At 32.3% G+C, this 25,768-nt stretch overlaps 1 protein-coding gene across 2 annotated transcripts in view; it reads right to left on the bottom strand.

Annotated features, from left to right (window-relative positions):
- Positions 1-1,761: 1,761 nt before the first annotated feature.
- pde4d (phosphodiesterase 4D, cAMP-specific) overlaps positions 1,762-25,768 on the bottom strand; it is a 163,447-nt gene continuing 139,440 nt past the window's right edge. For both annotated transcript variants that reach the window (XM_073818523.1, XM_073818524.1), the window contains exons 5-15: positions 25,669-25,718; positions 19,814-19,926; positions 11,016-11,109; positions 10,026-10,201; positions 9,454-9,552; positions 9,191-9,355; positions 8,975-9,074; positions 7,474-7,628; positions 7,239-7,361; positions 5,908-6,090; positions 1,762-3,480 (exon numbers count right to left, since the gene is read on the bottom strand). In XM_073818523.1, coding sequence (XP_073674624.1) covers positions 2,977-3,480; positions 5,908-6,090; positions 7,239-7,361; positions 7,474-7,628; positions 8,975-9,074; positions 9,191-9,355; positions 9,454-9,552; positions 10,026-10,201; positions 11,016-11,109; positions 19,814-19,926; positions 25,669-25,718 — 1,762 coding nt within the window. In that variant the 3' untranslated portion in view covers positions 1,762-2,976. The remainder of the gene's footprint in view (positions 3,481-5,907; positions 6,091-7,238; positions 7,362-7,473; positions 7,629-8,974; positions 9,075-9,190; positions 9,356-9,453; positions 9,553-10,025; positions 10,202-11,015; positions 11,110-19,813; positions 19,927-25,668; positions 25,719-25,768) is intronic.

Consider the following 25,768-nt stretch of genomic DNA (forward strand, 5'->3'; position numbering starts at 1 on the left):
AATGAGTCCCAAATTGAGCGTTTTGGGCTTTTTGTGAAGGATGCTCTAACCCCTCTCTGGATCTGGAAATCAAAAATGCCCTGTTTTCCCCCAAACAGAAATTTCTCTCATCATATTGCATGGAACGCAAATGTCTTTGAATGTCTCAGTCAGATGAACACAGCATAGACGGAAATATGACGGAGGCGCTCGCAAACCCAAACCCATCACACTGGTCTGCTTTTACCCTGTCCGATGAGGTCTGACAACTTTTTTTTTGTTTTACGCTGGGAGCATTTACGCCACATAAACAGGAGGAACACGACAAACACATCTAGGTCAATTTCCAGCCAGTAGTTTCTTTAGTGCAGCAAGAGGATAAAATCTAAAGAGCTATCTGTAAGGCACAACCCTCAGGCCACGGAACCACTTTCTTTTACAAAGAAAGAAAGAATGAAAAATAAACACAGTAATGACTATAATTTGGCTTTCCCTTTCTCTACGCAATCTCTCTAGAGACACATATCAATGGGATCATTACATACTAAGAATAACAAACATTCTCTCAGTAAGAGTTCCATAATACAACACCATCACCAAAAGGGATGATATAATCATTTACAACCACATGATAAGAGCAACAATATGTACTGTACAGCACAATAAATACATGTATGTAAACAGAGAGGAATGAGAAACGATGGAGAGAATGGAGACAAATCCAAAACATTCAAACTTGGCAACAGAGTGACTTTGAAATATCGAGTAAAAGAAAGGGGGCGTTTCAAAAGGCTTCCATATTATACAGAATTTTGTACATTTGATTAGTTATATTTACTGCATATGTATAATTAACGTAATATATATTAAGGAAAACCGACTCATAAGCCTGCATTGCCGATGCTACAGTTTGATTGAAACGCTTTAATATGCTACAAGCACATCAAAGAGCATTGATAAATAATGCTAGCATGAACGGAATGAAACGAAGACGATGTTTGTACAGTAGGACACTTGACAGAGATGAGTAAAGCAGCAGTTCAAATCATTGCGACTGGTGATGTTTGGCAATGTCAAAATAAATACTAATTACAGAAAAAAAAGAAATGTACAGTGCAACTAGATTCACACTTCACTTATAATGAGGCTTTGCACTGAAGCTGATTGTCCCGTGATCATGTGACAACAGAAACCGCTAAATTGAGCTTCATCATTTATGTCAGCTGTTTTCTGTTTAACCGGCCAGAGACATATGGCACCAAACAGCTATCAAATATTTTTTTATGAGAAAAAAATAAGCAGGGACATAATAATAATAATAATTCCCATTGTAATTAAAAAATAATGCTGTAAATAAAAAAAATAAAAAAATATTATTATTTTTATTCTTAATTATTATTATTAGCATTATTATTATTTATTTACAAAAATAAATCATCGTTATTTATGAAGTGATTATTGTAGTGACTTATTGTAAATAAATAATAATGCTGTAAATAATAACGGTGATGATGATGATAATAATAACAACCATAAATTAATAATAATAATAATAATAATAATAATAATTATTATTATTATTATTATTATGGTGATCTTAATGTTAATAATAATAATAAATATTATTATTATTAGCATTATAATCATTATTTAGTTAGAATATTAATTCATATTTTTATGTATGAAGTAATAACCAGGATTAATTTTACTTATAATAATGCTGTGATAATGATAATGATAATAATAATAATAATTATTATTATTATTATTAACATAAGGATCACCAACATAATAATAAAAATTATTATTATTATTATTACTACTAACATTATTATCATCATTGTTATTATTTAATTACAATAATAATTCCTATTATTATGGATGAAGTGAAAACCAGGATTTATTTAACTCATAATAATGCTGTGATGATGATGACAATAATAATAATAACAACCGTAAATGATTAATTACAATAATAATAATACATATTATTATGGATGAAGGGGTACCTAGGATCACCAATATAATAATATTATTAATAATAATAATAATAATTATTATTACTAACATTATTATTATTATTATATATATATTCATATTTTTATTTATGTAGTGATAACCAAAATTCATTTTACTCCATTGCTAACTTTTAACATTTAAGGCTTATTCAAGCTATAATGAGTTCTTGTTCTTGGGGAATAACATTTTGAAAAGTTAAAATATGGCCATAATCAGCTATTATTAGGTATTATGAAGCTGAGGATAAAAACAACAACAATATTTTAAATAAAATATGTTCAGATCTGGATTGGATATAACAAATAAGTTGATAAAAAAAGATGTGGAAATGACAACATTTACATATTTACCTCAAGTATGGTCATTTAAATGAAAATGAGTATTTTCAGTGTGAAAATGGTGTCTCACGAGTTCTTTTGACTTTGGTTCCATGTCCGTTCACTTCAAATGATGACTGATACACAAACACAACACACAGCTAAATCCAGATTAATAACACATTCAAGGCATCAGGAAGACGTGAAGTTCAAAGCATGAAGTATTCACTCCTAAAGTGTTTGTCTGCTAAAATGCTTCGAATTGCCACTTTCCTTCAGTTAAACAGGAAAAAATAGTGTCTCGTTGGTGAAAAAACAGCTGCTTTCTAAGTTAAATACTGTTTCAGTTAAAAAAAAAAAAAAAAAAAAAAGTACCTCACAATCAGGAATAAAAGTCAAGCTTTTTAACCTTTCATTTGTTTCGTTTGTTTGTATGAAGGACAGGTGAGAGTGGAAAAGATATTCCTGAGTGTAAAAATAGTTGAAACTCAAAAAAAAGAGAGAGTGAGGAATGAGAAATAAAAAAACAGGTTAAAGGCGGACATTTAAAAAGCACTTCTGAACGACATATGCAAAATAGACAATGAAAAAAGTAATATCTTAACCATAAATAAGTGTTTCTCATCTCTAATATAAAAAGTTCAGGTGCCGTGTCATACTGTTACGTGTTGGCAGTGTCCTCTTCTTCTTCTTCCTCCTCCTCTTCCTCCTCCAAAACACAGGGTTCTGATAATTCCCTTTCCTCCTCCTGGTCGTCCTCCTCGTCCTCGTCCTCGTCCTCGTCCTCGTCCTCCTGTGCGTCCCCCACCTGCTCGTCCAGGGGGATCTCTGTACATTCGGAGTCCTGTGTGCAAAGGGTTTTAGAGTCACTGCAGCTGTTTTCCTCCTCTTCCTCCTCTTCTTCGTCAGGAGGGCTGCCGCTGTCCTTCTCCGTGTCGGACTCTCCGTCCTCCTCCAGAGTCAGTTCAAACTGGAACTTCTCCTGGCCGGCGGTGCGGCGGCCCTCGCTGCTGGTGTCCAGCGTCGGAGAGGGGCTCTGGGGGATGGTGCTCTGGTACCACTCCCGGTTGTCCTCCAGCGTGTCCAAGATGTCCTGGGCGTCTGGGTGCACCAGGTCTGCCCACGTCTCCCAAAGTGGGTGCACGATGTAATCGATGAAGCCCACCTAGAAACAAAGAGAGAGAGAGAAAAAGTTTTTTAAAAAACTTTTCTAACCGATCCAACTTATCAATCAAAAAACCACCTATCAAAACCACCAATTCTTTGTACAGTGAGGCTTATGATGTATTTAAGCTGTCTATTGCTATAGCAAAGCTTAACTCCCTACTTTTAAAAAATGGCTAAAACCAGCCTAAGCTGATTGGTTGTTTTGGCTGGTCTCTCCTGGTTTTAAAGTGGTTTTGGACATTTTTTAGCTGGTCGGACTAGTCTTAGCTGGTCAAGCTAGGAGAGCTGCTAAAAGACCAACCAAGCTTAAACCAGCTTTTTTTCAGCTTAAAACATGCTAGTAACATGCTAATCATGCAAGAATCATGCTAGCAACATGCTAGTAACTTGCTAACCATAGCTGTGTCTCATTTAGAAGGCTGCATACATCATGTCTCATTTCAGAAAAGCAAGTAGGACACTTCAAATGCGATCGTCGAATGCGACCTTCTTTCACAGGAATTCGAAGGATGCATGAGGTGTATCCTTTGCTACTACAGATAACAATTCTTTGCGTCGCCGTAAACAACTGTCGTTAATTTGAAAAATGCCGGCAACGGCAGATGTACACACAAGCTAAGATGTGGTGTTTATCATTTGTGACCCTGGACCACAAAACCAGTCATAAGGTTAAATTTTACAAAACTGAGATGTATAGATCATGTATGGTTTGTTAGGATAGGACAATACTTGGCCGAGATACATCTATTTGAAAATCTGGAATCTGAGGGTGCAAAAAAATCTAAATACTGAGAAAATCACCTTTAAAGTTCTCCAAATTAAGTTCTTAACAATGCATATTACTAATCAAAAATTACATTTTGATATATTTATAGTAGGAATTTTACAAAAAATCTTCATGGAACATGATCTTTACTTAATTTCCTAATGATTTTTGGCATAAAAGAAAAATCAATAATTTTGACCCATACTATGTATTTTTGGCTATTGCTACAAATGTACCCCAGCGACTTAAGACTGGTTTTGTGGTCCAGGGTCACATTTAAATCGGTAAAAACGGATAAGGTTGTTCTTAATATCCTCCTATTTTTTTCTCTAATAGATATGCTGCAGCTCTTGAAACAATGAATAAAATAAAACAAGTAAAAGCATTTTTTTTTTCAAACTACTTTACAAATTTAAAAATTATTTTCCTTCATTTAAGTAGTGTGAGAGTGCAACGATGCTCTAAATTTGTTTGCATAGTAACGTGATAAATCCTGTTTCATTTTCCACCTGTCCTTTTTTTTCTTTCCTCCCGTCCTACGAAGGCCGTTTCGTTTTTGTTCTAAGTTAAGGACACTTCGTATACACATCCTACAGAGGATGCAACCTCCGGAGGATTCGACCTCCGGAGGGCGCAGCCTTCCAAATGAGACACAGCTCATGTTAACACCATGCTAATCATTCTAGAAACATGCTAGCAACATGTTAACAACATGCTAATCATTCTAGAAACATGCTAGTAACTTGTTAACAATGATTCAGCAAACGTGTCCTGCACATATGCGCTAAATACGGCCAAAGATTATGTCGTATTTATCGGCCAAGTAAAATAAAAAAAATGTTTAATTAAATCTCCCTATCTGACTCGATTTTGTAGAGTTGCTACTAAGTTTTGATGTCGGCAAAAAGTAGGGTCATACATAGGCTAATCATGACAGATCATTGTTTACATTGTCAGTCATTGCTGTCACTTCAGTCGTGCTCATCTCTATTAATAGTCCTAATATGTATTATATGTAGCTAGTAGTGTTGCAATGCTTAAATATAACAGTTAATTTGAAATAACCCAATAAATTAATTAAATAATTCTTACTATTTGGGATTTAAGACAAGTCTCAGGCTATCCTAACTTTAAGAAGTTCAAAACCTTTCTTTTTAGTAAACTCTGTGTACACAAACAATGTTCTCAATGCTCGAGTTCATGTGTAGAGACCCAGGCGATGCTTCGAGCAAAGTTTCATGGTGTGTCGAGCCTTCTTAGTGCTGTAAAAATATCGATTTTGATGCGCTCAAAGTTATGCCCCTAGTACTCCCATTCACCGGCCATTGACCACAAAACGAAATTATGGTCAATCTCAAAAACGGCTCGTTTGTCGTAATTATGCTTTTAGATATGTTTGTCTCGTTTACAGTAAAAAAAAAAAACAGCCCAGGTTGCATTTTGGCAATAGTTATCCTTTAAGAACAATCTTAAGTAAAAAGATAAGAATATTCTTAAGACGATTTTTTTTGGAAATGCAAAATATTCGTAACTTTTTTCTTATTTTAAAAAATAAGAAGAAAAGGGCAGTTAAGAAGAAAATTCTTCTTAAGAATGTTTCGTGAATCTGGCCCCTGATTCATTATTTTATTCATCTTTATCCACCCTGATCTGGCTTACCTGGGACTTCTCGACTGATGCGTTGTGCTTGTCGCACATGGGGCTGATCTCCATGCCGCGCTCCCGCTCTCTGTCCCCCTGGCTGAAGAACTCCTCCATGATGCGGTCCGTCCACTGCCTGTACAACTGCAGCGGCTTGGTGGGGTTACTGAGGTCTGCACAGTGCACCATGTTCTGCAAGACCTGAAATACAGCCAAAATCAGTCACACATTCGAATGTACATTTACATATTTACACAAAAATCTGTAGCACTTTATAAGTGTCACATTGTTGTCTTCAGATTAAATATTTATTACTAGATTTTAAAGGGATAGTTCACCCAAAAGTAAAAAATCGGTTGTTAATTACTCGCCCTCATGTCGTTCCAAACCTGCAAGACCTTCGTTTATCTTTGGAACACAAAATGAAATCCGAGAGCTTTTTGACCTATTTTAACGATATCCTTACTACCTTTCTGGACCTTGAATGTGGTAGTTGCGTTGATATCTATGCAGGGTCAGAAAGCTCTCAGATTTCATTAAAAATGTCTTAATTTGTGTACCAAAGATGAACAAAGGTCTTACAGGTTTGTAACGACATGAGGGTATTAATGACAGAATTCTCATTTCTGGCTGAACTATGCCTAAAAAAATATTGTATACATTACTAAAATATAAATTAATAAATGTTTTATGTAAAAAAAACAATACAAAACCATTTTTTTTTAATTAACTAATTTTCTATTTTCTCTTTTAACAAGCTTTTTCAAATCATAATCTTTATTGCCATGTCTACAATGCAATATGAGTAATGATTAGTGTTGTCAATCGATAAAAAAACGAATTAATCACATTTTTTTCTGAAATTAATCATGATTAATCACAATTTTAATTGCCATTAATCCCATCTAACATTAACGTTTTTGAGTATACTTTTATATTGCAATGATTTAACATTCAGTCCTGTTTAAACATAAAGACTGATACCAATATTACCGATGTCTGTATGAAATTATTTTTTTCCTAATATTTAACCATTGACTATAGCCATTCAACATTACAGTATAATTGAGAGCTATCAATTTTACATTATTATTAGACTTTTCAAAATAACTTCTAGTTTAAATGAACTTAAAACAATTTGAAATGAAGTTGAAGTGTGCAACTGAAAAGTCTCCTATTTGATGTGCTCATAAAGATAAATAAACACAATTCTTGTCAAGAAAAAAAAAAGAAGCAAGCAGTTGTGAGTGGGGTGGCCAACCCTAACCCTAGCCCTGGCCCTGCGTTAACTGCATTAGCCTGTGTTATTGTGCTAATTTTGACAGCAGTAGCATATTATAAGTACCAACCTGTATCCTGTCAGAGTAGTTGTCCAGCAATAATACCCCAGAACTGGTCACTTTTTTGGTCTCCACCATGGTTTTCAGATCCGCCAACAAATTCATGTGCTTAGACATGTCTGTGGCCAGTACCTGGAAAAAATGAAAAATTAAAGTTTAGTTCCAATTTACAAGTATCAGTGCAATTTAAATTGCAAAAACAGCTAAGCTATAGAGCAATGACACATTTAACATTGTGACTCACAATGTCAATGACCATCTTGCGGAGTGACTGTCTTTGTTTCTTGGTCAGGTTCTGGAAGATGTCACAGTTCTCTTCCTGCAGCAGTTTAAAACCTACAGCCAGATGATGATTCTCCAACACAGACGAATCATTATACATGAGGGCCAGCTCAGAGTCTGAGATGGGAGAGAAAAAAGAGGAAGCACAATTAATTCTATACTGTACTGTAATTCTTGGTGGACTATCTATGTATATCAACCTAAATAATAAATTTCAGTTTCACACAAAGCTTCCAAGGAGCGCACAAGTCATACGAACCACTTTCATGCTGCTTTTTTTGGAGTTTGACCTTTCAGAACTGTGTAAAGATTAATCAAAATGTCCCGTTTAGAGTTCCAGGGCTAAAAACAGCAGCATACAGGTATGGAACAACATGCATCCTCCTCATGCTTTAAAGTTCCTGCTGAGCTTGTGACAAGCACCACTGGTCCCTCCATTAGTCATTGAGGGGATTTTACCAGCTGTGTGGGTGGGACACGTGAGCTTTGTGAATCACCGACACATGTATCCCACCTAACACATGCATCTATAGCATGTGAAAATCGCCCGATTGACCACTCGCTGCACGTGATAACAGCTTAAACACATATTGATTCCTCTGTTACTTTGAACAACCGTGATTAAGCTAAAAGCGGTTCTGAAAAACACTGCACACGTAAATTGTAGGAAGCAACGTGATGCTCCTTTACAGATATAACGGGAATAGGGTTTGTTTTTTTATTTACTATAGTATGTACACTTTTCCCAGTCAAGCTGGACATTGTATAGCATCTTTGCATTTTAAAGTACAACAGAGGTCTTAAAGGAACAGTTCACCCCAAAATAGAAATTTGCTGAAAATGTGCTCAACCTCAGGCCATCCAAGATGTAGATGAGTTGGAGAAATGTAGCATTATACTTGCTCACCAATGGATGATTTGTAGTGAATGGGTGCCGTCATAACGAGAATTCACACAGCTAATAAAAGCATCACAATAATCCAGACCACTCCAGTTCATCAATTAACATAAAAAAAACTGTTGCTAAAAAATGAGTATCCATAATATGGCTTTCTCTAGTGATAAAGTCATCTCGGTCTGAATCAGGAGAGAATTATAAACAGATTCAGCACTGTTTACAAGAAAAAAAGCCAGAAGCAACAGTTTAAATTGAAAAAGTCTGTAGGTTTCATAGGTTTTCACTTTACAAGATGTTAATTGATGGACTGGAGTTGTGGGTTATTGTGATGTTTTTATCAGCTGTTTGGACTCTCATTCTGACGGCATCCATTCGCCAGAGGGTCCACTGGTGAGCAAGTGATGTAATGCTAAATTTCTCCAAATCTGTTCCAATGAAGAAACAAACTCATCATTTTTAGCAAATTGTGTAAACTATTCCTTTAATGCTTCAGCAGCAAAATAAAAACAGTTTAATAATAAAAAGTCATGTTCTTATATAGTTATAGGTATAGTTAGAGACTTACTAGTGTTAATGAGAAACTGGTTGGAGACTCCAGGATGATCAACATCATGTATCGCACTGGCAAATATGGCAGCGAGAATTTCAAGGTCTGTAAACACAGCCTGGAAATAACAGAAACAGAAAGATTTCTCTGAAATCTCACATCATAATCCACTTTTTTAACAGTCAACAATCAGATGAAACAGCAGCAGTGCATACTGGGACAGCAGTATCGTACCTCAAGGGCAGGAGTTGATAACAGGACGTGAGTGGACTGTGTGACATCAGCAGCGTGGATGTTGTTGTGATAGGCAACGTCAGCATGGTAATGGTCCTCTAAAGTCATCAGATAGGTGATAAACGTGTCGAGGGGAATTTTAAACGTCTTTAACAAGTCCCTCTCCTACGGCAGAAAGACAACCCACATGGTTTGTCCTTGTCCTTATAAAAACACATTAAAGCAGTCTTGAGGTTGAAGGAACAAATACAGTAAAAACGTACCTGGAATATTGTGTGCATCATAACCGTTAAAGGTCTGTTCCCAGAAAATTCTGACACTTTGAAGACATTAAGGCCCCATTTATTTACATCTTCAAGCTCCTGAAATGACAAAGTGAACCATATTTAGTTAGATGCATTTCATTCTATACATAACTGAGAGTTAAACTGTGTCAGAACAAATTCATCTTGATAATCACAAATGAATTACAGTCGAACCAAACTTTATTCAGACATCTCTAAAATTTCTCACATTATCACAGTGTATTTGCTATAGTTTAGAAAATGGTAATAAAATATGACAAGAACTCAAAAGTTAAACTGTGTCAGAACAAATTCATCTTCATAATGTCAGATAACTAATGTCAGATAACCAACATAATGTTAAATCAAATTTTTGCCAGTAGTCCACTATATATAGAATTTTTGGGTACAAAAAAAAAGGTTTACTTCATTTTGCATCTTAAAATAATATCTGGTGTCTGAATAATTTTTGGTTTGACTGTATATTTTAAGCCTTTATTCTTGTATAAAATGATTTATTTATTATTATTTAATATATACTTTAAGATTACCTTGGCCAGCTCATCTTCTGTTTCAGTTTTAACCCCAAACCGAGGGATGTTAGAGTTGGTAAGGCTGGAACTGTGCGTTAGCTTCTTTACACCACTAATCTGGGACATCGGCCTTTTCTTCTTCTCCTTGTCTTTCTGGGACTGGGGCGATGGCATTTCCACCTCATGTTGCTTGTCTGGAGAAACAGAAAATGTTCAGAGAAGGTTCTAGAAATCAAAGGCGCTTGTGGGTAAAAGCACAGCATGTGCCATTACAGCCACTGTTTTTCAGTTTTGTAAAAGAATAGTAGGCTGTGGTCATGTAATGGTCTCACTTGTGGCTGATTTAGCTAACTAGCTACACGGCCGTCAGGCTACAGAGTAGCTGTTGACCTGCTTTTTGCTCAGAATCAGCACTTTAGTTGTCCTAGTTCTCTAAGTTAGCCCAAAAATTTCACACAGCTGCCCTTCTCCAGTCAAAATGCTTCTTTGCTCGACTAATTTGTTCATTTAAAATGCAATGCATGATGCCACATAACATTATCATTGCATTCAAATCTGAACGTACGTAAACATTCATATTTGTGACCCTGGACCACAAAACCAGTCATAAGGGTACATTTTTTGAATCTGAAAGCTGATTATTGATGTATGGTCTGTTTGGATAAGACAATATTTGGCTGAGATACAAAGTTTAAAAATCTGGATCCTGAGGGTTTTCAAAAAATCTAAATATTGAGAAAATCGGCTGTAAAGTTGTCCAAATGGAGTTCTTAGCAATGCATATTACTAATCATTAAATAAGTTTTGATATATTTATGGTAGGAAGTTTACAAAATATGTTCATGGAATATCCTATTGATTTTTGGCATAAAAGAAAAATTGATCATTTTGACCCATACAATGTATTGTTGGCTATTGCTACAAATATACCCACGCTCCTTAAGACTGGTTTAGTGGTCCAGGGTTTGATTTTTTTTTTTTTTATGTTTTTTTTTTATGGAAACTCACCTAAAAATGTACTGGAGATGAACTCAGACACCTGGTTACCAGATCGGCTCATCTCTGAGAGGTGAGTCAATTCTCTGTTCAACATCCTCTTGAACTGTTGAGAGATACAAAAATGAGTTTTTATTTTTCATTCAGACCTGTTTTGTGTAAAAATATCTGGTTAAATAAATAAATAAACACTAAAAAGGTAAAAATATCTTGTGTGAAGATGAGTAATACGTTCGTGCTATTGTTTCGAAACACCCCCCACTTTCATTCACTGCTCTAGACACCATTTTACCTTTTTTTTTAATCATTTAAGGGATTTTCCCTTGTCAGCTGTGTCGCTGTCTGTCGGCAGATATGCCGTGGTTTCAAGGCTAAGTCCTCAAAACAACCCAAAACATATGAATCCTCTCACACTGTTAAGAAATGTCAGGTCAAAATGACCTGCTGGGTCACACCAGATAGACACCACAATAGAAAGTACATTTTCCCTCATTTCTAACGAGATTTGCAGACACAAACTAGAGATGAAAACAACAGCATGCTCGAATATAAACTTCCTAATGTGCGCAAACAAACAAGTAGAACAGCCCAGCGACAGCACATGATGTGCTGGTGCTTTTTATAGCAGTTTGGGTTTAAATAGTGATACAGCCTACACGAATAGAGGAAAGCAAAAACTAGGCATGGAAGAGAAATAGAAAAATGAAAATGTAGGTTTTTATGCACTGTAAAAAAAAAAAAAAAATACAAAAATGCCATTAATGAACAAACCAATTCATTTTGATATCCGTCGGTTTTTACGCAACCATTGTTCTTTATGTAACCACATACTGTACACCAGTAATAAACAATAGTAGCCCATCCAACCACATTCCAATGTAAGAATACGGTATTTCATGATTGATTAGCTTACCTTAATGTATCCCCAAGAAACTGAGAGCAAATAATTTGCCTCAGGCATTTTGAATGAGTAAATCCAGATAGCAGATGAGATTAGAAAACACTGACTGATAGGGAAGTTGAACACAAACTGCTTTCAAAGCTCCATTTTTATTTTAAGGTTATGAAATTACACTAAACCCCATCTGAGAAGTCCAGAAATTCCAGGGCATTCCTTGCGATGGCCGACTCCATTGTTAAGAAACCTGGCGAGATTCCATCTAAGACAGTGGAGGGCGTGAAGAAGCCACGGCATTGTCTGATAGCATCTCTCCGTGAGCTGCGCACTCAAACCAAATAGACTGAAAAATGCCTGTGCCTTGGAAGGAAAATATGCCCAGTTAACAGCTTCCAAATAAGGCTGCGTTTCACACAATCATTCAGGTGAGAGTCTCCGACTGCAGCCCTGCCAATCAGGCGGCTCCTCCAGATTAGAATGAGCTCATCGCTGCAGCTGATTGGCCATGTAAATCCTCTGGGAGTGCTTCCCTCATTGGGACTCCTCCCACTTCAGCCTCTAGATGTCTGCAGCTCAGTCGGAGGATGTGTTTCTTTGTACAAGAGCTCTTTAATACAGCAGATAGGGTGCACAGTCATTATGTGTGGTTTGGATTAATGCGTGTTCACGTCATGTTTGACTGTGCGCATATGTGTATGTGTGGAGGGCTGAGGTAATCTTCATGACATGATGTGATGTTTGGAAGTGGACATTGTGTCAGCCAGACTCATAAAATATTCAGTGAAGTTCATTCACATAAATCCACAGAGGGGAGTCAATGGATAACATATGTCATACGAACAAGAACAAAATAAACCGATGACGCCGTGCTAGATTTGTACTGGTAAATTGTTAATGAGTCCTTGAATATAGCTAAAACTATGCCGGGAAATGTGCCATTTTATTCTTTTACTGACTTGTAAGTGGAAAGAAAAATGTTTCTAAGGGCTAAACAATAAAAAATGTTCCACTAGTCCAGTAGTTCAGACTTTTTACTAGCTCTGGCCAACGGCAAGACCATTGTATATTACATAATCTAAAAATAAAATGATATATGGTATATTAATACAATTTTATATATATATAAAATTATGATGTATACATTAAATGTAATTGATGTATTTTATTTATAGCTGTCATAATTTAAATAAAAAATAAAATAAGCAATATTAATTGAATAATGTATATACATATACATATATATATACATATATATACTGCCCTACAAAGCAAAAAGGCAGTAACTACGCCGAGTGCAGAACTGAGAAAAACATTTACATGAAATTTAATGAATTCATTTAATTTATAGCTGTTATAATTTAAATAATATTAAAATAATATTAAAATAGAATAATATCATATATATATATATATATATATATATATATATATATATATATATATATATACAATTGTAATATACATGTTACATTTTATGAATTTATTTAATTTATATCTGTCATAAATTAAACAATATTAAAATAAAATAATATTAATTCTATCAGACATTTATCAGTAGAATTCTGTTAAATTGGCAAAATGTCTGTCAATTAAAAAAACATTTTTTTGCTCTTTTAAGCACTGTGATTATTATGAAATGTGCATTACAAATATATATAACATAAATTAAAAAAATATATAAAAAAATAAATAAATTAAAAATTAAAAATTACTGTTATAAACATAATAAATGAATCAGCAAAATTCTGTCACATCTAAACTAAACAACTAAAATTTAGGTACTAATTATTATCATATATGAAATATGCATTGTAAATATATGTAATATAAATATAAAAAAATAACTGCTATAAACAAATTCATCAGCCGAAATCTGTCAAATTGGCAAAGACTCAAAATTTTCAAAAAATAAATAAATAAAAATTAGCACTGTGATTATTATGAAATGTGCATTATAAATATATAAAACATTAATATAAAACATGACTGCTATAAACATAAATGCATCAGCAGAATTCTATCACATTTGCAAAAATTAATTCAAATTTTACAAAAATAAAATAAAATAAACAAAATTTTTGGTGTTTTAAGCACTAATTACTATGAAATGTACATTATAAATATATATAATATCAATATATATATATAAAACTTTTTTTCATCAGCAGAATTCTGTCAAATTGGCAAAGATTCTAATTTTTCAAAATAAATAAATAAATAAAATTTAGCTCTTTTAAGCACTGTGATTATTATGAAATGTGTATTATAAATATATAAAGTATTGATATAAAAAATGACTGCTATAAACAAATGCATCAGCAGAATTCTGTCACATTTGCAAAAATTCAGCCAGATTTAGCAAAAAAGCACTAATTATTATGAAATGTGCATTATAAATGTATATAATATAGATATAAAATGACTGCTATCAACATCATAAATTCATCAGCAAAATTCTGTCAAAAATGCTAAATTTGCAAGTCATAAAAAAACAGCAAACTATATGCAATATAACACGAATATATGGCCACAGCCTGAAGCATTTAGCCAAATGTATGATAACTGCATTATAGTTAGCTTCAACGGCCCACTATCCAAACCCACACTGTACCCTGAGAGCAAGCTACTACAAAAAAGTTCCTGTAGGCCTCATCCATTTTTAGAAACATGTCAGTGAGATATTGTACCAAAACCTGTCTTTCCACTGAGCTGGAGAGGACTGGCGGCAGAAGTACGTACTGCACGGCGGCAAATAAAGAGCTGAGGCAGTGGAGCTGACAGAACATGGTCAGGGATTATTTCACACTTCTGGTCCCTGTGTACCACTAGTGGGATGCTGAGTAATTTGCAGCTTTACTGGAGCAGATGAGCCGACGGTAATTGGCTGTTGCGGGTCCGTGCGGACAGAGGTGACTGTGTTTCTATTGTTGGAACATCTAGAGGGTGTTAAAACACGTCTCCCAGCAAAAAATGGAAAGATATCACACAATTTGTAGCTGTGATTCCTTGGAAATGTGTTTTCTGGGACAGAGGCCTAAATAATGATTTGTTCCTAAATCCATCCCTTCAGTTTAATAATATGCCTTGTAGATCAAAAGCAGCATTCATTCATTATTTCTTCTCAACTTGCAAGGGATTTGATGACGTCTATAAATTGTGAGCTCAAAATAATATAATGTAGAGGTCAAAACAACATAATCTGTATTCCAATATGAAGTGCACATATACTATTTCCGCAGACTAAACAACAACAACAAAGCCATTGATGGATTACAATGATGCATGAAGGTGTTGACTTTTCAGATTTCTCTGCTATCCATAATACGCATAGAGCTTTGAAAAAGGGCATTTCTCTGATGCAAACCAGATGAGCAAACAATACAAAAATAAAACAAAATCAATATTACTAAATACCAGATCAGATAGCAAGTAAACAGTACATTTTCCTTCAGTGATACTGTCCAATATTTACATTAGCATATTAAATCAATTCAAACAATTCAAGATAAACATACCATTAATAGAAATAAAATATTAAAATATTAAATAACTATAAAAAATATATATTTTACTATAACTGCAATATAATATATTATTATATTTAAATGTATGCAAAAATATTCAAATAATCATTATTTGTTGATATCAATAGGTCGCATTTACAGTATAGTATTTTAAGATAAACATACTATCAATAGAAATAATATATATATTATATAAAGAACATAAATAGATATATTTGATGAAGAACATAAAATAAAAAAGCATTAAATAAAAACTATAAAATTATATTTTGTTATGACTGCAATATAATATTTTATTATATTTAAATGTATGTAAAAATATTTTTTAAAAATCATTATTTGTTGATAGCATAAGGTCCCATTTACAGTATATAGTTAATATAATGTGTTTTACGATAAGCATACTATTATTAGAAATAATATATATTATATAAAGAACATAAAATGTAAAAATAGTAAATAAAACCTAAAAATAAGTATATTATAACTATAATATAAGATTTTATTATAATTAAATGTATGCCAAAAAAAACTATAGCATAAGTTTGCAAGTGCAGTATATAGTTAATATAATATTTGTTATTGTTTTAAGATAATTATACTATCAACAGAAATATTATATATTATATAAAGAACATAAAATATAAAAATATTAAATAAAACGTAAAAATAAGTATATTATGATATAACTGTAATATAAGATTTTATTATAATTAAATGTATGCAAAAAAAAAAACTATTTGTTGATAGCATAAGGATGCATGTGCAGTATATAGTTAATATAAGTGTTTTAAGATAAACATATTATTATTAGAAATAATATATATTATATATTATAAAACAAACATAAAATATAAAAATATCAAATAAAAACTATATAAAAAATATTTTGTTATAACTGTGATATATTTCATTATAATAACATTTATGCAAAAATATTTTAAAAATCATTATTTTCATTATTTGTTGATAGCATAAAGTAGCATGTGTAGTACATAGTTAATATAATAGCATTTTAAGATAAACATACTATTATTAGAAATAATATATATTATATAAAGAACAAAATATAAAAATATAAAATAAAAACTATAAAAAAATCATACTATAACTGTAATATCACTTTTTTTATAATAAAATGTAAATAAGAACAAGAATTTCTTTTGTTGTAACTGTAATATATTTTATTATAATTAAATGTATGCAAAAATATTTGTAAAAAGTAATTATTTGTTGATAGCATAAGGTCGCATGTGCAGTATATAGTTATAATTTAGTGTTAAGATAAACATACTATCAGTAGAAATAATATATTTTATAAAAAAAACAAAATATACAAATACTAAATAAACAAATAAAAAATAAATATTAAAATAATAATAAAAACTAAGAAAATATTTATTTTGTTATAACTGTAATATAATATTTTATTATAATCAAATGTATGCACACATTTTTTTAAATCATTATTTGTTAAGGTCACATGTGCAGTATATAGTTAATATAATAGTGTTTTAAGATAAACATGCTTTTAACAGAAATATTATATATTATATAAAGAACATAAATATTAAAATATTAAATAAAAACTAAAAATAAGTATATTGTAACTGTAATAAGATTTTAGTATAATTAAATGTACGCAAAAAAATTATTTGTTGATAGCATAAGTTTGCATGTGCAGTATAGTTAATATAATAGTGTTTAAAGATAAACATACTATCAACAGAAATAATATATATTATACAAACAACAAAATATAAAAATATTAAATTAATAAAACGCCAATAAAAAATCATACTATGTTATCATTGTAATATATTACTTTATTATAATTAAATGTACACAAAAAATATTTAAAAAACATTTGCTGATAGCATACATTTTATAATAGTGTTTTAAGATAAACATACTATCAATAGAAATAATAGATATTTATATATTATAAAGAACATAAAATATAAAAAAAATAAAATTCTAATTATAAAAATTATATTTTGTTAGAACGGTAATTATATATACATATATAATATATATACACATATAAAATATTAAATAAAAACGATAAAAATCATTTTTATTACAGTAATATATTTTATTATAATTAAATGCATGCAAAAAATATATTAAAAAACTATTTCTTGATAGCATAAGGTCGCATGTGAAGTATAGTTAATATAATAGTGTTTTAAGATAAACATACTATTAATATAAATAATTTATATTATATAAAGAACATAAAATAATATACAATAATAAATAAAAACTACAAAAAAGTATATTTAGTTATAACTGTAGTATATTTTATTATAATAAAATGTATGCAAAATGTTTTTAAAAAAAGGTTGCATTTACATGTAAATGCATGCTAATGTTTCAGTCTGATGAAAATATGTAGCCTTAAATATGATTATGATACCCAGATCACTGCTTGATCCAAAAAAAGTAGTTCTGCTTGAAACTTTATCTTACAGAGTAATCCCTACAGCTAATAATTACATTTTATTATAAAACAATCTAAATTGAATTGAGTTTTTCTATGAACCATGAACACTCACGGCTAATAAATCATAAAAACAACAGCAGCTGGGCATCTCTACACAACCGCTAAAAATGTTTTTCATAACAGTCCAGCTATTTCTGTTCTGAAACAACACGAAAACACCGTTATTTATAACAGTCCACTAGGATATAACACTTGCGTGGCGACTGCGAGGCAGTTTTATACGGGATACGCCACTTTTGCTATTGAGCTAAAGCAACAAAGCAAACTGACAGGCCTTGTGCGTTTCCATGGATACTGGGTATTGAGGAGGGAACGGGAGGAGGAGGAGGGGGGGTTTCGGTCGAGTGAGACGTATGAAAATATGAGTATTTGACGCTTGTCTTACTTATGTCTGCTCACCTCTGTCGGACCTTTAGCCTGGTTTTGTCTAAGAAATATTAGAAGTGTCTCAAATCATGGGTTTTATAAGGTGTTGTGGCTGAGTGGACTAGACGGGATACACACTACAGGCTGATTAGCATGCTGTATGTGTACTAGGGCCTTGCTGGAGACAGTGAGCATGCTCAGTGCAGCCCCAATGACGATTCTGCTGCTGTTATTGCAAACAGTGCACTGCTTAAAAGACACCAAAGCAATATAAAGCAGCTCATTTTTCTAAACAACTAAACACTTCAGCTGTTTATAATACGAGCTGACTGCCGCTTTAATATGTTCATCATCTCATGCTCATGTTTAAACCAAATGACAAGGCTACAATCATCACAGTATGATCAGGTCTACCAGAATTCAACAAACAACTAAAAAGATGTTAAAATAGTCATTTGATCTTAAGGCACTATAACATATTGTGCACAAGTGCAAAATAAATAAAATAAAAAAGAATAAAATAAAATAAAATAAAATAAAATAAAAAGAGAGTTAACTCAAGACCTGAATGAAAGCCATTTTGCAACTTCTGAACTCAAAAAACTCTCAGCCTGAAAATCTCTGGGAGTAAACATTAAATAAAATATAATATATAAAATTAAATTAAATAAAAAGAGAGTTAACACAAGCCCTAAATGAAAACCATTTTGCAACTTCTGAGCTCTAAAAACTCTCAGCCTGAAAAGCTGTGGAAAAAAATAAAATAAAATATAAAGTTAAATAAAATATAATATAATATAAAAAATTAAATAAAATAAAATAAAACAAAAAGGCAGTTAACACAAGCCCTGAATATCCATTTTGCAACTTCTGAGCTCTAAAAACTCTCAGCCTTAAAATCTGTAAAAGAAAAATAAATTAAAAAATAAAGTGAAATAAAATATAATATAAAAAAATAAAATAAAAAGACAGTTAACACAAGCCCCAAATATTAGCCATTTTGCAACTTCTGAGCTCTAAAAACTCTCAGCCTGAAAATCTATGAAAGAAAAATAAAATAAAATAAAAAAATAAAGTGAAATAAAACATAATATAAAAAAATTAAATAATAAGACAGTTAACACAAGCCCTGAACATTAGCCATTTTGCAACTTCTGAGCTCTAAAAACTCAGCCTGAAAATAAAATATAAAATAAAATAAAATAAAGTGACATAAAATATAATATAAAAAAATAAATTAATTAAAAGACAGTTAACAAGCTCTGAATCAAAGCCATTTTGCAACTTCTGAGCTCTAAAAACTCTCAGCCTGATAATCTGAAAAATAATAATAAATAATAAATAAATAAAATTTAAATAAAATCTTACAAAAAATTAAAACTCCACAATATGGAACCCAGTTCTAATTGTGAGTGGCAATTGAAAACCTGAGATACAATAATTGCACTTCATCAACTTGCAGAACTATCCCAGGGAATCCTAAACAGCAAAACATAAGACACCTTAATCTTCTTACCTTGTTGGATGCCATCTCGCTGACTGAATGCCTGGTTTGTAGGGTCTCAAGCTGGTCGAGGCACCAGTCCAGCTCCTCCAGGGTCTCTGTGGCCAGTTTCTGGTAGGCCTCCTCTGGAGGAAGAGAAGGAGGCAAGGAGTCAGATCCAAGATGCTTCAGGGGTCTAGCTGAGGCTCCCAGCAGAGGGCCCAAACTGCTGTAGACCGCCATGTTGGGATATCCCGACAGAACGCATGGGTGATTCTTCATGCTGTGCTGAAGCCCTCCACAGTGAATGATGGGGCCCCAAATCGAGCCAAAAAACGAGATTTCCAAAAACAGCGTAATCCAAAAGAGGCAGAAGCGGGGAACACTATATCCCTTAAGAAAACACACAAAGGGGCCACGCAAACCAACACTCACACCGCTCACAAACGAAACGTCAGTCAGTCGTACAGCACTCGACCGCAGAATCTATAGTCCTACATGTCGAGGAGCCCGGAGTGAAAGCTCTCATCTTGGGACGGGGAGAATGTCATTGCTGTGGGCAGGCCCATCTCTGCGTGACAGATGCCGGTCTACATCCAAGAAGCCGAGCAGCGTGCGGTGGCCCCTAGGAGCGTGCAATCCATTCGACTCATAGCAAAGCGTACAGGCATAGTGTCATAACAATAACACACACGTCCACTGGCTCATACACGCACAAACGCAAAGCACACAGAGGGCTGATGCCAACAGATAAGTGACTTGTCCCTGCTTCCAGTCCTTAAGCTGAGCTGCTGCAAAACAGAACAAAGGTGCTCGCATCTGCCTGCCCCCTTTTCTCAGAGCGGTGGATGCCCTGCACGAGCACGGGGCAGCCGTGGAGCGTCGCTAGCCGAACGTGAGCCGAGCTTCCTCTTGAAACAGAAGCCTAAAGCCTGGCAGTGCCGCTGCATGCAGGAGAGAGAGGACTTCAGCTAAAACCTGACGTGAACTTTACAGGATCCGGAGCTGAGGAGCTCCTTCACAGCTGACAGTCTGAGAAAGGTTAGAGGTGTGCAATGTGTTTTTTGTTCTTGGAGAGGATGAACAAGACTGAAAACAATTTAGCACTGAATGTCTGTGTGCATTGCATTTTTGAAAAAGCTTAGGATGACCATATGAGGGCATAAAAATAAGCAAGACGGGACAACAAAAGACTTACAAAGCAGACGTCAGTGCTGCTATGCTAGACATGTTGCTTACTGGAAGCATGTGTGAAAACAAAGCATGACAGAATGCATGTGCCACATGTACACTCCTTTAACAAAGCATACATTATCTTATTCATTGGCTGTCTGTGTGTCTCTCTCTCTCTCTTTCTACATGTGTGGTGAAGTACACAGGGCTGGGGTGCCACTTTCTCTGAAAGAGACTGCACTGACGTCAATGACATTCTTCTCGTGCTTAGCGCGACATCATACACCAGCCCATGAGAGGGCACTGGCTACATAGACAGGAGAGCTGTGGCGAAAAGCTGGAGTGGATTCTTCCAATCTGGGTCACAGGCTCCTACCCTGTCAGCAAGGAAATCCTCATCAAAACATTTGAGGATTTGTGCGGATAACTTATAAAGGTACAGATTAAAAAAACATGCAGGGAAAGTCGTTCTAATCCTGTTCGACTACATCTTTATTCTTCAGTTGTGAACATGATTTGTGTAAATTGCAACTTGATTAAGGACTTTACTAAAATGCAACTGAATGCAAGTAAAATTATAAACTTTGTGTTTTTTTAAAGATTAGTGAAGTTTTTCTTTGTGCATATTCGTATGCATTTTCTGGGACAGGGGTTTTCAAACAGCCATAATAGGGTGTCTAGAAAATTTTAAAGGAAAGCCTATGCGTATATGTATGGTTAAAGGTGCTATATATAAACACATTTAAATTATAAAAAGTGGTGCCTTGGCAACTAACTGTTGAAAAATTACTTAAACTAAACAGAAATGAATTAAAGTTAAACTAAAGCTAAAACTAATAAAAATGACAAAAGCACATCAAAAATTTAAACGAAAACTGAATTATACAAATTAGACTAATATGTGTGGTTAAAGATGCTATATAAATACATTTAAATTATTAAAAATACATTTGAATTAATACTATTTTCTGGATAATATTTTAAGATTTTCGTTTGCATTTAATGCAATGACAACATAAATACCAATTATTTAAAAAATGTAAATGAAAATTATAAGTGGGGCCTCAGCAAATGTTTTATTTTATATACTAAAATGACTAAAACTTAAATAAAAGTTAATTAAAGTTATATAAACATATAAAAAAGTAATTTTAAAGTAAACATGACAAAAGCACATATCAAAAATGAAAACAAAAACTGAAAATATAAAAATAAAGTTAATTCAAAATGTTAACAAACACTACTGTATATTAGTGTAGAAATTAGACTAATATGTATGGTTACAGGTGCTATAAAATACATTTGAATGATTCATAATTAATTTGAATTAATAATATTTTCTGGACAATATTTTAAGAATTTCCTTTGTATTCAACACAATGCTTGCATAAATGCCAATTATTTCAAATTTTAAATGAAAATTATAAGTGGTGCCTTAGCAAATAAATGTTTTATTTTAAGTACTAAAATTACTAAAACTAAAACTGATCAAATTAAAATAATTACAAAATGAAACAATTTAAATGAAAATTAGCAGTGGTGCCTCGAAAACTAAATGTTTTATATAAAGTACTAAAATTACTAAAACAAAAACTTGAATATAAATTAATTAAAAGCTATATAGAACTATCAAAAAAGTTATATAAAACTAGTAAACATGACAAAAGCACACACTGAAAATATAAAAATAAAAGTTGTTCAAAACATTAACAAATACTACTGTATGAATTATTACTAATTTATTTGAATTAATATTTTTTTAGATAATATTGCAAGAATTTATTTTGTAGTTAACACAACGACAACATAAATGCCAATTATTAAAAAATGTAAAACGAAATTAGAAGTGGTACCTCAGCAACTAAATGTTTTATTTAAAGTACTAAAATTACTCAAACTAAAACTGAAATATAAATTAATTAAAGCAACACAGATACACTGGATAATATTTTAAGAACTCAGTGACAACATAAATGCCAATTATTTAAACATTTAAATGAATTAAACATTTTAAACTAAAATTACTAAAACTAATAAAAAAAATGAAAATTTAATTGAAAATTAGAGGTGGTTCCTCGGCAATGAAATGTTTTAATTTAAGTACTACAATTAATTCAAACAAAAACTGAAATATAAATTATTAAAAGCTACATAAATAAATAAAAAAATTAATAAAAGTTGATATATACAGTACAGACCAAAAGTTTGGACACACCTTCTCATTCAAACTTTTGGTCTATACTGTATATTTTTCTGTTTGTTAAAGTTTTTACTCTACATTTGTGCAGTTTTCAGTGGGTTAGTGATATTTTTTAAATATATATAAATTAATAAATAAATATTTTTTAAATGGGTTTTTATACAAAAACTGCTTTTTTATGTACAATTCATTTTATAAAAGTCCCACATTTCTAACTTTAATTCATGGGGATAACATGGATAATTTCACATGGTTTAGTGTAAGATTTTTGCCCATCTTTTGGAAAATCCAGTTTTAAAAGTAAAAAAAACAACTACAAATAACTTTTACCAGTAGGTGGCTGCAGAGCTCCACTATTTGCTATTTGACCACCTGAAAGATGTTTTTTCACAAGTTTTTTCAGTTGAAAACGTTTGGACACACCTATATATATATATATATATATATATATATATATATATACATACACATACACACATATATATAAATACATAATATATTAGTACATAAATTAGACCAGTATGTATGGTTAAAGGTGCTATATAAATACATTTAAATGATTAATATTTTCTATATAATATTTTAAGAATTTCTTTTGCATTCAACACAATGACAGCATAAATGCAATTATTTATTTTCTAACAACACTTTTCTTACACCTAAAATACAATGACTTTATATTTTAGGAAGCAGATTCTCTGTAATTTGATTATATTTGGGTCCTTGGTATCAAAAAGTTTGAAAACCCCTATTCCTGTGGTGCTCTGGGTTCCTACAGCAGGCCAAAATAAAAAAAAGCCTACTTTGCTATGGTATTCTGGTCTGTAAACATGGCTTTAGTCCCTGCTTCAATGCAAGTCTATTAATCACTTGTTTTATTGTCTGTGCAAGTCTGATCACACTTCTTAACAAGCTGCGTGATTTTAGGAATCATGCCATAGCAAGCCCCACTAATTAGTCATTTAGGTGACACTTTTATCCACAGCGACCTCCAAAACACTTATTAGAAAGACATTCTCCCTGAACAACACAAAGTGTCTTGCTTAAAGCCAGAATGGTGTTTAGAGTTTATAGGTCCTATCTTTAGCCACAGGCTTTATCATCCCATTCTACATTAAGGTATATGGACATCCAGGCAATCTACACTCAACACCCACCAGTTTCTCCTGACACCTTTAATGGTCATATGACAACTCAGCATGGGGAGTTAAATTGTATAATGTGTCCATCTGCTCAGTGCCTCTAGTACAAATCAATATTATAAATCTATAACACTGGTGCTTTTTATCTCTGCAGCTGAACATTCTGCTCATGCTAAACATCCAGCAAGCAATCTGTACTACAGTTCTAGGTCAAACACCTGCATCTTAAAAAAAGCTTTTCTTCACAAACCTCATAAAAAGATTGCAAACAGAAGCTAATCGATACTGCCTCGTGATTATGGCAAAACCACTGTCACATCACATGAAGCATGAACAAACGATTAAAGTGAGTATAAAAGTATGTTAAAGATTACATTTGTGCATAGAGGTTATTACGACAGATTATTTAATTTTTCTTATCAGCTTCAAAGTACATGACATGCACACTGTGATATGCGATGTCTGGAGGTTGCCCTCATGCTGGTATAGACAAAACTAAAGGTGCCACACAAAGACAACATGGTCCCTCATATCAGACAGTGCCTAACAATAAATTAAAACAAACCTTATCCTAACACAAAACAAAACTCTCTTTACAGGATATCATATATCTGATATTGTGTGATCTCAATGATAAATATATGTTGCACAAAAACATACAAATTTGATAACTGATACAAAATAAAATAAAATAAAATAAAATAAAATAAAATATGAAAAACCTAAACATGAAAGACTACAAATGAAAATTAGAAGTGGTGCTTTGGCAACTAACTGTTTTATTTAAAGTACTAAAATTACTAAAACTGAAATAAAAATAAATGAAAGCTATCTAGAAATAAGTGAAAAAATAAAAAAAACAATCTAAAACTAATAAAAATGACAAGAGCACAAATCAAAAAGTTAAGTTCAAAACTTAATTCAATATGCTATATTAGTATTTAAATAATACTAAAATAACACTGCTGTTAATTTATGTCATATTTAAAATATAGTTTATAATAGGTTGCACATAGACATTAAAATTTGCTTTTGATGAATTAAAAAAAAAACCTAAACAAAAAAGTTTAAATGAAAAGTGGTTCTTTGGCAAGTAACTACTTTATTTAATGATTTAAAGTACTACAAATTCATAAAACTAAAACAGAAAAATTAAATAAAACTATCAAACAAACAAACAAACAAATATAAACTAAAATAAAATAAAACCCAAACATAAAAAAGTTTAAATGAAAATTAGAAGTGGTGCTTTGGCAAGTATCTGCTTTAAAAGTACTATATTAGTGTATAAATAATACTAAAATAACACTGCTGTTAATTTGTCATGAAATATTTCAAATATGGTTTAAAACATAGAAAGTATAGGTACACACCTGTATAGGAGGTCTTTGTGATGGGAGGTGGGTTACACATGGGGGATCTCCTGGTTAAGAAAAAAAGGAAACAAAGAATGTATTAATGCGTATGATGAAA

The sequence above is a fragment of the Garra rufa genome, chromosome 15 (genome assembly GCF_049309525.1).
Source record: "Garra rufa chromosome 15, GarRuf1.0, whole genome shotgun sequence".
Classification (NCBI taxonomy): domain Eukaryota; kingdom Metazoa; phylum Chordata; class Actinopteri; order Cypriniformes; family Cyprinidae; genus Garra; species Garra rufa.